General features: G+C 42.9%; 1 protein-coding gene across 4 annotated transcripts in view; it reads right to left on the bottom strand.

Annotated features, from left to right (window-relative positions):
* dennd4c (DENN/MADD domain containing 4C) overlaps window positions 1-15,164 on the bottom strand; it is a 32,860-nt gene that overhangs the window by 4,514 nt on the left and 13,182 nt on the right. For 3 of the 4 annotated variants that reach the window (XM_034569440.1, XM_034569441.1, XM_034569442.1), the window contains exons 2-23: window positions 14,789-15,099; window positions 11,335-11,587; window positions 11,174-11,243; window positions 9,430-9,599; window positions 9,015-9,256; window positions 8,833-8,899; window positions 8,685-8,743; window positions 7,569-7,713; window positions 6,154-6,329; window positions 5,880-5,980; window positions 5,559-5,783; window positions 4,896-5,041; window positions 4,666-4,704; window positions 4,224-4,354; window positions 3,958-4,090; window positions 3,636-3,842; window positions 3,348-3,476; window positions 2,544-2,691; window positions 2,267-2,416; window positions 1,590-1,709; window positions 1,361-1,486; window positions 110-1,200 (exon numbers count right to left, since the gene is read on the bottom strand). In XM_034569440.1, coding sequence (XP_034425331.1) covers window positions 110-1,200; window positions 1,361-1,486; window positions 1,590-1,709; window positions 2,267-2,416; window positions 2,544-2,691; window positions 3,348-3,476; window positions 3,636-3,842; window positions 3,958-4,090; window positions 4,224-4,354; window positions 4,666-4,704; window positions 4,896-5,041; window positions 5,559-5,783; window positions 5,880-5,980; window positions 6,154-6,329; window positions 7,569-7,713; window positions 8,685-8,743; window positions 8,833-8,899; window positions 9,015-9,256; window positions 9,430-9,599; window positions 11,174-11,243; window positions 11,335-11,587; window positions 14,789-15,087 — 4,227 coding nt within the window. In that variant the 5' untranslated portion in view covers window positions 15,088-15,099. The remainder of the gene's footprint in view (window positions 1-109; window positions 1,201-1,360; window positions 1,487-1,589; window positions 1,710-2,266; window positions 2,417-2,543; window positions 2,692-3,347; window positions 3,477-3,635; window positions 3,843-3,957; window positions 4,091-4,223; window positions 4,355-4,665; window positions 4,705-4,895; window positions 5,042-5,558; window positions 5,784-5,879; window positions 5,981-6,153; window positions 6,330-7,568; window positions 7,714-8,684; window positions 8,744-8,832; window positions 8,900-9,014; window positions 9,257-9,429; window positions 9,600-11,173; window positions 11,244-11,334; window positions 11,588-14,788; window positions 15,100-15,164) is intronic. The other variant, XM_034569443.1, reaches the window with a different exon arrangement.

Here is a 15,164-nt window from a genome sequence, read left to right as displayed (position 1 = left end):
CATATTTACAGACTGAATGAGGAAAATCTTGATTTTGGCTACAAAACCTTGACAAAATAAAAATAAAAGTGGGTTTAAATATTTAGAATTATCCTTTAAGGAGCCTCACCTCATCATCTGAGTAGGAGTAAGCTGATGCCACTGCCCCCCACACTTTGCTGGCTACATTTGCCGCCTGCTTCATGCTCGACTTTAGCACATCAATTTTAGGGCCCGACAACAGAGTGTCCATCTTTATGCCTGAAATAGAGTTTATGACTGAGCCCAGAGACCCTCCCTGCGAGGACTTGACTAGTGCTGTCAGTGAGGACGACCTATTACTCGGGCTGGCCGTGGTGCGGGCATGGGCTTTTGTCTTTGCGACAAATGTCTTGGAGCGAGTGACAGTGTTGGGGCTGCGCTTGGGTGTGTCGCCCGGAGAGCCACTCGGAGTATTGACAGGAGGCACGGGAAGGCTGGACCTGCGCTCCATGGTCTTTGTGGGCTGAGGGGGGTCAGTGGAGTCTCCCTGGGACTGCTGGAGTTCCATGCTGGAGGACTTGGCACCCATAGGACTCCTCAGGCTCATGTACATTTCGATCTCCTCAGCCAGGTTGCGGGACACCACGGCTGGCACCGAGCGCGGTGGCTCCTGGCTGGTAACAGAGGCCGACTCTTCACTCTCTGATACCAGGAGGGAAAGTGGGTCAGCACCCACCTTCACGTCTGCCCTCTCCAGAGTTGCTCCTCGTACCCCAGATTCATCTTCATGTGCTTCAGTTTGCTTTAGTTCTTCTTTTTCTATTTGTTCCTCACTCCCTTCCACATCTTCGTCATTTTCCTTCCCTTTTTCTGATGCCCCTGGCTCGTCTTCCGCTGGTAGCTTCCCATGCATCAAGCCCTGATCGTCTTCAGGTTCCTCCTCCAGATCTTTAAAAAGTGCTTTGGACACACTGCTGGGAGGTGGAGTTTGACCGGCAGAAAGCGCTGCAGCCAGGATGCGAGCATCGGCGCCCATCTGGCTGGCCATGTGGTCCACGCCTTTCTCTAGGAGCATTCCAGCACGACTTTCAGCGCTGAAGCTACAGCTGCGCTCAGAGAAGGATTTCTGCCGCTGTTGTTGAGACTGGCTGGCCACGTCCCCTGATGCTAGAGGGGCGTCGTCATCAGGGAGAGACACTTTATTGTTCTTGCTGTGTCTCCTGAACAGCTTCCCTGTAACTGTAGAATATGTGCAGGTATGAAACTTAAGAGTTGAAAAGTGAAAAAACAAAAAGAATCTACATAGAAATTTTTTAAAAAGGCTGAGAAGTGACAAAGCACATTTAAACAATTCAAAGTCACGTTTCAGTTAAAGTTAAAGCCTCATCTTCCTCCTCACCTGCTTCACCATCATAGTTCCCTGTAGACGGCTTTACAATGCTCGGGACAGGTGAGGGCACATCAACAGGACTTGGGGGTTCTGATACTGTGACTGCACTGTCCACTGAGCCGGCAATGTCGCCCCCTGGTTGTACATAATAATACACACTCAATGCTGATGTGCAAAAAGTAAAATGGAGGTATTTATAACACATACAGCACATGATAATGAAAGTAGCTTCTCTCACCGTTGTGTTGTGCTTTGGTATTTTTACTCTGTTCGGACAACAGGACAGCTGCATGTGAAGGCTCTGCCAGCTCCTGGTGTAGCTCATCCTTGGAGCCGTAGCCTTGATCAGATTGCCTCCCTGTGGGTCACACATATATTATAATAAGTATATTATTATACAACCAGTCTGCAGCGGTATAAACCCCTCCCTTCACCCCTTCATTTCCAAGTGCGTAGGAGTACCTATTGTGGACGTCAGGTAAGGTAAACACATTAGGGAGCCAGTTTTCTATATTTATAGATATTTATCTGAGAAAACGTATGAATTATAAATATTATACAACATTTCTGCCAGCAAATCTCCCTACATTCTACACTATGGTTCTTTAAAGGAGATCAGTTTCTTTTTTAACCTAATAGTTTTGTCATTTTCTTCTTTTAGACACAATGAATATTTTACCGATCTATTTTTATCTAATCCATGACTAAATATGGGACTACAGTGACTTTGCTAGATGGTTGGTATAATTGGGTTCAATGGGGAATTTGTTTACAACCGGATTGCTGCTGTGACTACCCGTGCCATGGCATCTCCAGAATTAAGCAATGGTCAGAGCTTCGAAAATGTTTCCAGTGCAGCGTTTCCTGACCATCAGGCTTTAGAGATTGAGACCTGAAGCTCTGCAGAGTCCGTACCTGTAATACAGTGGTTTACTGTTGCATCTTCCATGCCATGGCTGTGGGCAAATAGGTTATGTTCCTCCCCATTGACGCCATTTGAGCTGTCAGCACTGCCATGACTCAAACCGTCAACGTCAGCGTCTGCTGATACTCCTTTTGATGCAGCTGGAGTAGAAACACAAAGACGAAAGGAAGTGTATCAGATCTCATATTGACACGACACATAAAATCAGTTAGGCAGATTTTTCTCTCCCACTGTATAGCCCTATCATATTGTATGTTCCTTTCCCACCTGTGCCACTAAGTGTGGGTCCCTTCATGGAAGTCTTTGGGACCAGAGCTTGCTTGAACTGGGCCACTCCTCGAAGCACATTGCGAAGCTTGGTCCACATAAACAGGCCGCTGCGGTTTCGGCTTGGCCAGGGGCTTTCCAAGACAGCCTGCAGATGGAACATGATGAAGGATGAGTCTGCTTCTTACATTTTTTTTTGGTACTTAAGATTGTGTAATTCAAGTGAAGTAATTCACAGAATACAAGAGCAAGAGGTCCGTTTAAAAACAGCAGCTTCATTAAAATTAGTTTGATGGTTCACTGATTTGAAACAGAGAGAATGATGTCGCTTTCATTCCCACTTCTCACCCTGAACATCTGTTCTTGCTCTGTGTAACTTTGGTGATCGGGTATGATCTCCTGTGAAAAGTGTGTAAATGATAGTCACAGCTTAAACTGCCATAAACTGGTCCAGCAATTTCAAGAGTAATGAGCTAAAAAGATTCAGACATCATTAAAAACCAGGGTTTAACCCTAACCCTCCGATATTCAGCGAGGAAATTTATTAAATATGAAAAATTCTAAACTGAGTTTGGTGTATTTGTTACAGCAGCAGCTCTTCAGGTTGAGGAAGCTGGGGATCATGAAGAATATCCACTGTTTAGTTGAGTTTCAGTTCAGTGAGTCGTACTACACAGTCAGATCGTTTGGAATAAGAGCCCAACAGAATTAATCACCACATGTAGCTGCAGAGGGCGCTGTTGCTTAGTAAAAGTTACATTGTGTTGCTTTAACATGACATGCAATTATTATTTGATATATGACCTTGTTGTAATATCCATATGTGATGGCGTTGGGGTGCACACCAGCTTTCTTCATCTCAACCAGGACTCGCACAGCCATAACAGGAAGACCCCACACACCACAGAGCTGCATTACTACTCTGTAACACACCTAAAGCCAAAGACATGAAAACATTGACATTAAATAGACATTTGAAAACAGAAATGTATCATTAGAGCATGAGACAATGAAGTCTGAACATGCAAACAATGAAGAACCTTGGATTTTTAACGATAAGTCGAAAATCTCTTGCATATAATGTAAACGTACCTCATCCAGCACCTCCACCTCAGTGGTCCTCATCTTCAGGAGGACGTTGTACGCCTGCTGCATGGCACGGCTCTTGGACTTGGCCAGCCGCACGCCCGCTGGCAGGCAGATGAACCACAGGCTATAGCAGTGACTGAAGAGACAGCGGGCCCACAGCGGAGGGTTGGAGTAGAAACGCTTTGCCATCTTGTAAGCGAGCTTGATCTCCTGTCAGGTACAGTATTGAAGGCATTTTGTTTAAAACGTGACCGATGCACAAGGTGATGGAGACAGAGGATGAGAAGAATAGAAAGTTTAAGTGACTCTGTGAGCATGTACACACCTGCTTCGTCCTCTTTGCCAGTAGAGCAGGGCTGCTGGACAAACTGGCCCCCGCTGCTCTGGTGCTCAGTGCTGGACGTAACCCTCTGGGACGGTCAAACAGATCCATATTCAATCTGGGGAAACTTTTGTAGCTGGAAGATGATAGATATGAAAACACCCAAAACATGTTTTTCAGTTAAAATAAACCCACGAGGAAGCATCACACATGTTTCTACTTCTATTTATTGAAGCATTCATAACTTGCAGTTTGAAAAAAAGACTTACGTGTATCGAGGGGCAGGGCCAGGTCCATCGTCAGGTGAAGGTTCGGCGGGCATCACAAACACGGTGTGCTCACTCTTCTGAGATTCATCCAGCTCCAGAAGTCTTGTGTCCTCCGATGACTCGCCTTCAACCTGCAGTGAATGTCACATCCGGAGCTTTACTAATACTGAAATCTTTATCTTGAAGTTTACAAACAGAACACAATACAGGTCACTTCCTCTCTGATGAGAGTAAACCAGTACCAGCATATTACACTCTGATAACAGACAAGCAGGAAGTAAAACATGCTTTTGTCATTGTGGTTTGGATTTAAGGATAGAAGAAAATGGGAAATCCTCAAGCCCCTCAGCAGTGGGAAAATGGTTAATTTATTTAACTTTAAATGTTAGTCAAACAAAAAAAGCAACATGCGAGGAAACCTGATTACGGTGTAAAAGATTACCTTGGTGCCCTTGTCTGTGATTTTATCAGAGGGAAAAAGCTGCAAAAAGAGGAAATAGAGCAAAGGCAGAAGAATGAATCAGAGGAAACTTGGTCTCCCAGCGGACACATGTTACTTTGCCAATAACCCGACATAAAACAAAGGCTTATCCGTGGATAGAAACCTACAGAGGAAGAAACAGACATGAAACCAGCAGGCAGCGTGAAGACTGGACTGACGTCATTAATCACCTTCTCCACGCAATCGTCAAAAAACGCCAATCCGGTGTCCTTGTCGCTGACGAAGGTGCACTCCTCGATGAAGCGGATGAATATCTGGGTCTTGGTGAGCTGGGAGTAGAACTTCTGATGGGCACGGTCTCTGCTTTTGAGAAAACCTGCAGGAAGACAGGGAAAGTTTGATCATCTTGATTCACTTAGAGGAGAAATAAATATTTTTAAAAGTGTGTAAATTTGTTGTTTGAGCATCCTCCTTTAGGATTTATTATCCCTGGTGACCTTTGTCTATCGATGTGCAGCTATTTTCAAAAGTGCTAAAAAGAAAATGTGGAGCTAATTGAAGTGAGGACCAGTTTCCCAGCAACAAGCATTAGTGATGTCTTATAATAGCCGAATTTAAAAGGTGATTGATCGTTAAAAACACTTAGGTTGAGTAAAAGTTGAGATGCTCCTTGAAAATGAGTAGCCAATAAAATTAAACATTAGTCAAGGATTTCTGAGTGAAGGCTATAAATCATGCACGGGTTACAAAGCCAGGAGGTCATTAATAAATCCACACCATTAAGCAACTCCATGAAAAGGATCATTATCTATATCTTAAGGTTCTTACACATTATCCAAGTTATTTCTCTCCTCATGAAAAATCTCCACCTTGAGTCAGTGACTTGTGTTTACCTTGTAGGTCGTAGAGAGAGTCGGCAGCTGTGGCCTTTACAGAGGGTGCCTGGGTGATGGGTTTGAGGTAGGAGCGGTAGCCCTTCAGGATGGAGGCCATGAAGCGCAGAAAGGTCTCCTGGATTTCCATCTCCAGGGCCGTCTTCTTTTTTTGCCAGGTGAAGTCCGCCTCGATGGGGGTTATAACCACTGCCGAGTCCTCCTCAACTGTTTGACACACGGAAACTAAACAACAAACCAAAGGGATTTTTACTGTTCATTAGCTAACATGGCAACTATGGAGTCTTATGCTCTTATGCAGACACGAGATGTTGTTTGTACCAGTGGCCAGCTGGTGGTGCAAGTTGGTCAGTGTGCTAATGAGGCTCTTGCCAGGCTTTTTTGGGAGGTTCTTCCAGTTGTTGTGTTTCTTCTCATCAGACCTGTAACACACAATACAACTGACTTACCCAGCTTGGAGAAACAGGGGAGCTGCACAAAATATGGAACATGCTCATAGTTTAACAAATGTGTGGCAGCAATGTTTGACACTGATGTATATAAACAGAACAAGGCAGAGAGAAACACGAGTTTTAGTATCAAAGCAACATCATACAGGTAGATAGTGTTGGTGTCCAGGTCCACACAGACAACATCTGGCGGGGGGTCATAAAGGTCAAAGTAGCGCGAGTCCACACCCACTATGAACGGACAAGGAGCGTTGAGGACACCAGCTAGAGAGAGTGGGCACAGGGGGATGTAGGGACACTGCCACTGGAAGGGAAAGATCATCTGAGGAGAGACAAGAGGGAGGCGCAGAATTAAAAGAGGCAGGGAAAGCTTAAGGTAGAAACAGTAAAAGTGCCATAAATCAAACATCTAATTATGTTTGAATGATGATCCAACATTGTCCAACAAGTTTTTTTAAATCCTAACTAACAAAAACTTTGAGCAGAATAACATTTGGGCCACAATTCCAGCTCTGTAAGACATATTTGTCTTCAATATTGTGAATATTAATGTGTTATTGTGAAGTTATTGTGTCAATTCAAATGCCCTTGGGGGATTTTCTGGGATTGTGACATTCTGCGAATTCAAAGAGACATGCAGACAAAGTTCAGATGCCAGTAAACAAGTGATAGCAGCGCAAAACAACACAGGTCCAGTATAGAGGATTTCAATCCAGCTATTTCACACAATCTTTTCTTACATGCAACACAGTTTTGTTTAAAAGAATCCACCATTATTGAAAAAATTACAAAAAATACACAACATACAAGGGAGCACCACTGCACAAATGAGCCTGTGTTACAAAATTCTCATCACAAGCCTCTTCTCTCTGCATGTTTTACTGTGTTTGTAGTTCATCGCACTAAACTGTGTGATCACAGTATTGTTAATTACTCTCATCTAATATAAAGTAGAGCAATTGATTTTGCGAGTGATGATTATAATCCAGTTCCATCCCATCTATGTGCTTAAATCAACTATGAGAGGTTTATCCATTTGTGATCTCATATCTGGAGCAGGTTAAATGAGGTAGTGCTGTATTATACTCTTTTAATGTCAGTAACAGGGTTCTATCTCCACTCGACAGCTGAGTGATTATGAAACTGTGTTTTTTATTATCTCATAATTGACGCTTTTATTTATATGTATGCAGATGATTTGATTACAGTATTTTTTACCTTCCAACAGAGCAGGTCAATTGAAAAACAAATAGGATGAATTTAAGGGAAGGTCTGGCTTTTAATGGCCGACTGTATGCTCCTGAACACTTTTCATCTATGGGGTAATTATAAAAAAGACCATACAGGGATTAAATAGCCTCTTACATCAATGCTGTCTGACAATGTTATTTTCTGGGTTGGGATTTTAAGACGCTAAATTTATGTTTCTCAACTTAAACATACTCAAATGTCAGGAATGATAGAAATGTGCAGACTTGACACGACAAATAACTCCCCAACCGAGGCATTAAAAGCTGTATACAAACTGTCAAACTGTGAGAAGTGTTTGGAGCCTACTCACAGCCACAACAGACTCGGCCACTCCGGTGAGCACAGCGGGCCGGAGCGAGTGCAGCAGGATCTTGCTCTCAAGGAGGACAAAGTGCAGAAGCGTGGCGCAGTTCTCCGCGCCCAGGTTCATCAGGAGCGTGCCGTAGTCGGCCCCACTGACGGGGAGGGAAAGAAACAGGGGAGACAGGTGAGTTCAGGAAGAGCAGTGAAGTTTCATGATAGGAAAATGGGAGACAGGAGTTAACGGAGTAAAATTTTAGGACTAGGGCTCTAAACTATAGTGAGACATGCTTGAGCAATTTTGATATCAATATCTGAACCTCACTAAAATATGCAAAATAACAGTGTAGTGGAAATATAATAGAATCAACTTACAATATAGTGAAGCTTACAATGTAAAATCTCTTTTGAGACTCTGTGTTGCACTAATTCAATTTGACAGTCGTGTCTATAAATGCACAGTAGTTTCTAATGTTGTTAAGACATTATACCATTAAGTGTCTTATGCTCAGTGAAGCCAAGAGTCGACTTGATCCACTGATGTTATTTGCTAAGGAAGTTTTCTTATGTTTACATATCCTGTGAAGACTTTTCCAGAGCTTAAAACGAAAGCCTCGGTAATTGAGACTTAATTAATTTACTTTCTTATCTAATGTTTCAATCCAACCATTGAGAATCACAATCATAAAGGCAGCAGCAACAGCAGCAGGTCACATTAAGTTGAACTTAATTTAGCAGTTTGTGGGAGTTTTGACAAAGGCCTGGCAGTCACCGTCTTTGTGAGTTTTTAATGTTGCATAAGGCAGCCTTGACAGGTATGAAAAGGTAAGTCAAATATTGAGTCACCACTTGAATTGCTTTTGCAAACACAGTAAACTTATGCAATGAGGCACCGGAGAAAGACTCAATTATTTTTTTGGGCCAAGGTTGTTTTCAGTGTGAGGATTTGATCAAGAAAAAAAATTACAGCAATGAACACACTGAATATTTTTTCAGGTGAAGGATAAGAGCTTAATTTGGCTCGAATGGGAACAAAATTGTCTCAGAATAAAGAAACCATGATTGAAAAAGGACATATCGGAACATACATGTTGAGAAATGTTCTGCATCGCAGCGCTCATTGTACCTGAGGGGTAAAGGTGTGCACACGGGCTGGGAGAGGATCAAGTTGTCATGTGCTGAGAGCTGAAGAAGAAATTCAATAATGAGAAAATATATAAAAACACAAATAAAAGTATATATATGATTGGCAATGATATAAGGGGGGAAATCACCTGGACCAAGATTCTTGGCCTCTGAGGGGAAGGAAATGACACATTGTGCATGAAGTGTGAGATGTGCCTGTTGACAGAAATATATAAAGACAACTCAATAAAACACAAAGTGACATTTTTAAATTCTTTACAAACATATTCAGCAACTACATTCAGTCTGTCGAAATGTCCACACTTCTTACTTCTCAATAGGCAGCGGGTGCGGGCCCGAGACAGATAGTTTGTAGAGGAACATGAGGAACTTGCGGAAGGACTCGAAGAAGGGCCAACGGGAGAGCAGACAGATGCACTTATTGGTGTTTACATGCCGGTTAGGAATCATCTTCTTCTCCACGGTGGTGATCAGGCCCAGCTGGATCTTCTGTTTCTCACTCAACAGATCCACGGAATGCGGCTCGTAGAACTGGATGGCTGATCCGTACACCTGGAACCAGAAATGGACAAGTTTCTTCAGTATATCTTGGTTTCCTTGCCAGCTTTTAAAAGAGTACATCAATTAAATCAACATAAATCTCCATTTATAAAAAAGGATGTTTAGCTGTTGTCCTTGTCAATTCTCCATCTATGACAGTTGTCCCAGAGCGAGCTGTGTCTTACCTTTTCACCAGATGAGATGGTTAAGACAAACGTGGAGAAGACAGGCAGAGGGTTGCGTGTGTTTGGTGCCCAACACTCGATATTGGCTCCCATAGGCAAACAAAACAGGGGGACTGACTCGGACAGAGGGAAAGACTCGTAGTCCTCTTCTGGGTAACGAAAGATTAGACCTGGAGAGGGAGAGAAAACAGGAGTATAAACTCAAGGATTCAAATAATGTAATGTAGCAGCATTGCTCATCCAACTTCAGTTTAAAGACCAGGTACAATCGAAACTCAAACTTCCTGACAGCCGACAATTATGACTTTATTTCTCTGTAAGAGAAAAGACTCTCTAAGAAAAAGGAGATCATTATTTTTCAGCTCAGATGAAGAACAATCATCTGTCTGCATACTCTGGTTTAATTTTCAGGAAATAGGTGCTCTGCTTTTCAGTTTAACTTGTTGTTTGGTGAGCTGCCGTTCTGACAAGACGCTCACATGTGCGTACCCAAACAAGCCTGCAGACACGAAAATCATGGGCGTGGCAGGAAGTGCTGTTGTCTGACATGAATAAACAGTCGCCTCGCAGGAAAAAGACGGGCCAAGAAGATAAAGCCAGCATGTGTGAGTCTGCATGTGTGTGTGTCCACATTCATATGAGCACTGATTATATGTGTATAACACAATTAATTATCCTAAAGGCCAAGCTGTTCAGGAAACATTCAGTCAGTGAAAATGCCACGCAACCGTTTAGAGATGCCAGCTGCAGCTATTACCATCTACTGGTTGATCAGAGATAAACAATGATGGTGTCGCTCGCTGAGACTGCAACAGCACACAAAGCTGCAACCATTTCTAACTGTTGCATATCTATTTATCAAGACACTGCATCTTTTATTGTATTTTGTATTGTATTTTTATGAACTGCAAAATGCGTTATTGTTATTCTACTACTCGCTGCATCCTGTCCATACACGTTGACAGTCGAGTGTTTTTTCAGTCATGTCAAATTCTATTAATCATTTATTAGATTATCTAATGTGAAAAAACCGCAAATCCAGGGTAACATGAAAACAGTAGCCTGTTTTAAAGTAGTTTGGAAGATATAATCACTACTGTAAGTGCTCTTAGTGGTGACTCTTGCAGGGAACATAATCAGAGGAGGAAAGCAAACTAAGTATGATTCATCTGAAAGGCAGTGGAAGTGAAATCTGATGAATGACATTAAAAAAAAATTACACTGAGTAAAGCAGGTTATAAAATAAAAGTGTTAAAGGTTCAGTGTGTAAGATTTAGGTGAAAGGGATCTATTGGTAGAAAATTAATATAAAATAATACTAGTGATGTTTAATGTGTGTTTAATCATCTAAATTGTACAAATTATTGTTTCCTTTACCGTAGAATGAGCCCTTTATATTTAAATACTTTATATTTAAATCAGGAGCGGGTCCTCTCTAACTAACACCTAAACCAAACGCATTTTGAGTTTTGATGACAACTCAAGGTTTCCACAGGTTCTCTCTCATGTTTGGAAGGGGAGGGTGAGGTGAGGGTTATTCAGCTGCAACATGCAACTTCACCACTAGATGTCTCTAAATTCTACACACTGAAACTTTAAAAGGGAGACAAATAACACAAGAGCAAATATTTCTCCGTAGGTACAGAAAATGACAGACAGCTGAAGATGTGATGATATTATAAAAAGATATACAAATATGAATTTATCATTGCAGGACATTAGAAACCATTAGATCTTTACTCACCGGCTTTGTAACTGATGGAATTGGACGCAGATACTGATTTCTTGTAACACAGGAACACATTGGAGCCCCACTAAAAAGGTAAAAACACAGTTGTATAAATCTTACAAATTAGAAGTGATGATGCAAAAGTGTCCACTAAGAAAAATAAAAATGAGTCTTACCATGCCACAGTTGAGGTTCTTGTCCACTTTGCAAAAGGTATGTGGCGGCGTCTCCCCTTTGCTGGTGACAATGACGCAAATGTCCGTCACTGCCAGGGAATTCTGAGGCTGGACGGGTGGCGCTCGACGGAGGGTGATGAAGATGCGCTGCGAGGTGGCCGAGCTGTTGTTGACGTTGGCGCAGCGGCCGTATGGGGTGGCCTGGATGACCTCGCAGCCCTGGATCAGACGCTCCTTGCCCTCATAAAGAACCCTAACGAACACAACAAGCAGTGAGCAAAAATGTAAGCTTGACACGTCACATGGCAGCACGCATTTTGTGCCTTGATCAAGAATGAAGAGGAGATAATGTGGAAAAGGACAGAGGAGAGTTGTTCCATTTACGCCTGCCCTCCACACTACTTAAGAGTTTTCGATTGCTTTAAACGGATAAGTTTGGAATTGCTGCAGGACCCGTTGTCATTTAAAAACTTTGGGGAAGTGTCACCCGCACTTGTTCCCTGATTGGTTCTTATCAGTCATGACTCGACAACCACCGGGTGGGGGCGAAATTTTGTAAACACTTATTTTCAGTTCCACCTCGTCATCGGTCTAAGAAAAGTAATCCCTACTCTTACTTTTAACCATTGTTGTTTCTTGTTTATAGTGTTAGCTGTAATTATGCAAACAACTGCAGAGTAGACAATCTGCTTGCGGTTTACACCGGCACGCACATGCCCAGTGTATGTGAATGGTCATGTGACATGCATGTTCAAGCGTGTGAGCATGGACTGGGATTTTTACTGATACGGAGCTGAAACACCTGTGTGAACGGAGATCGTTTTAGGTTGAAAATGCAGTTTTCAAACTAAAGCCATGTGGTATGGATGTAGCCTCAGACATAACTCAAAGTGGTGCGGAATTAAGATGGCAGATAGCAGAGCAGTGCAAAGAGCTGGAATCATTCCCACACAAATTACAAAGCCCTCTAGAGAGTTAAGTGGCTCAGGGAGAGAGAGAGGGCTGTCCTTCCTGTCTTCATTACGTGCTGCCAAAAGACAAATAACTCGCATTCTAATGATGCAACATTTTCATGGCACTACCATTCAAGTTTGAATGTAAACTGTAAAAAACAAGTTTGAAACCGACACAAAGACAGAAAGTGCAATATAATAATACAATACTGCCTTATGGCAATTTGATCCATAAACAGATTTGGCGGCGTCATAATCTCTGGTTTTACAGGGACAATCCATGAGTGTTCAGCATCGCCGGCTTTCTCTTCAAAGCTCTGGTTTCTCTTTTAGGATTTGGTGAGAAACCAGAGCTTTCTCTTCAAAGCTCTGGTTTCTCTTTTAGGATTTGGTGAGAAACCCGTCTTCATTGGATGACGTGATTCAGACATATTTCCCAGCTGACTCAGACCAGTTCCAGACGTAGTAAATCAATATTTTGAAATCCAACTTAGAACACATGCAGGCATTAATATGGATTAATGCTTAATCGTTTCACTCCTGCTATGGAACTTCACACAACTAAAAGAAAGAAAGAAGTCAGTGTGCCACTGAGGTGGACTTCTTTGCACAACTGCACGGCTTCTATGAAAAAACCTCCACGTCCTCTATTTCCATCTGGACAATGCCATATGGGAGGCCAAAACCTTTGTTTGCTCCCCTCTTTAAACAAAACCGAACACCAAAACCCATTTTTCATCTTGTACAGGGTCCAGGGCAGCCAGTGCAGATACAATAGTCCTGCAACACTCCATTTACTCTAAAAGGGGCACTGGACAAACCTAAAGAGGCCAGGAGGACAGTTGGCAGCAAATTCTCATTTAGGCAACAAAAACAGAGTCCTAATGGGCACAGTGAGTCGTGACGCTGCGCAGCCCCGGGGCTGGGTATGCAAGTTTCACTGTGTTAGAATGCCTGAGCGGTCGAGGCGTCCACAGAGGAAAAACACACGATACAGGTTCAGTTCAGGCTTGAAGCTATTATAGTCACCCTGGTGCACAGGTGATACAGCCACGACCCACATCCTCAGACTGGCTGCCTTATATACAGATGGCTGTCAATTAATTCAGCAGGCACATACCCAAGTATAAATATACAATCAATATTTACATATACAATTAATAAACATTTATCCACCAAACCACCGTGAATAAATACTATTAAATATCATAATAAAAACCTACTAGTTTGAATGAACTTCCCCCTGCCCACTTCCTTATTAGTTTACCCCTCCCGGAACTGAAGTGAGCAAGTGAACAAATGCAAGCATTTACGATTTTAAAAAGAAAACCACATAACCATCCTTACATCACTGATTAATAATCGACTACACATGCATGAATTCCACATAAAGAGTCTCTTAATATCTGTCTGCAGCCATAAAGAAGCTAGTGAAATCCATTTTTCTGCCTTATTAAGCTGCATGACTGACTGATTTGTTGTTTCAGCGACACATATTAGCTTCAGAAAGACTGAACTCTTGAATGTAGTATTTTCTCCAGCCCACACGTGAGGATTGCACAATCTCTTCAAGGAAAACATCACTTGACATATGATCTTCTGTGTATGCTCTGTGCACCAACAGCTGCAGTGTTTTGTGTAGTTCTGCAGTTTAAAGCTGCATTTAGAAGAAGGAAATCACATGAAAACAACCAAATTCAATGCAGAACACAGCAGAAGGCAGTCAGAAGTGTTGATGTTTATAAAACGCCAGCATTTTAAATCTTTCACAAACAGTTTACATAGTGTGTGTGTGTGTGTGTGTGTGTGTGTGTGTGTGTGTGTGTGTGTGTGTGTGTGTGTGTGTGTGTGTGTGTGTGGGGGTTGGGGGGTCTTTCAGAGTGAGCACAGTTATGAAGTGGAAATTCCAGTTTGTTAGTGGGAGACACAAAAAGGCTTCAGACAAAGACTTAGGTGTGTGTGCGTGTGTGTGTGTGAGGAACTGAAAAGCCACAGACTGTTGTGTCATGGTTCTGAATAGACATTATTGAGTGGTATAGTGTTGCTGTATTTACTGCAGACAAGTTATAAACCCCCGATGATGAAATGCCATGGCACCTTAAGGTAACTCTACTGGATTAGAGAGATCAAAATGGAGTTCCTTATTATAAGACAATAAAGGGAAGCAGTAAAGTTCATATGAATGGACAGGAGCCAGGAGGTGTGGCAGAGAGGGACAACTCCATGATGAAACAAGGCAGAGTGAATGAAGCCGTCAACACACCTACTTCCTTCCACCTCTGAAAGAATGTTTTGTTGTGCGCCATCAAAGCTGAACGGACTGTGACAAACTGAAAGTTCCTTCAAGTTCCATTCAGACATGCGGCTAACAATAAGGGCCTTCATCGGGGTGAAATTGTGTCTACGTGCTAGCAGGTGGCGGATCCACGTTTTCAGCGACTGATAATGACTCATTTTGCTGCTGCAACATTCCTGATTACAAAACAAAACTGCTGACTCACCCGATGTCGATAAGGGGAGGCTTCCCCCGACCCCTCCTGTAGCACAGGAACAGCTCGGGGCTCTTAAGGCTGCCATGGTTCAGGTTGGCCGGTTGGCCGCTGTAGGTGCTGTCGATGCACGTGAAGCCCTCAGGCACTGTCTCTCCTGCCGACCTGTTGATGACGGCCAGGTCTGTGATGGGAGCTTTGGGCCCGCTGGACTTGGCCTCCGACAGGTCCTGCTCCAAGGGCTTGGACTTGTCTGTCAGCCCAGCCACCACAAAGTAGTCGGTCACACGGTGACCCTTGTCCTCGAGCATGGCTGTGTGTACCTGGAAGTGAGAGAAGAGAGATGCGATGAATTTAGAACGATATTAATACAGCCAAGTGTAAATTT

This window comes from Hippoglossus hippoglossus, chromosome 18 (assembly GCF_009819705.1).
Source record: "Hippoglossus hippoglossus isolate fHipHip1 chromosome 18, fHipHip1.pri, whole genome shotgun sequence".
Taxonomy (NCBI): Eukaryota; Metazoa; Chordata; class Actinopteri; order Pleuronectiformes; family Pleuronectidae; genus Hippoglossus; species Hippoglossus hippoglossus.
This window is presented reverse-complemented; position numbering and strand designations above follow the sequence as displayed.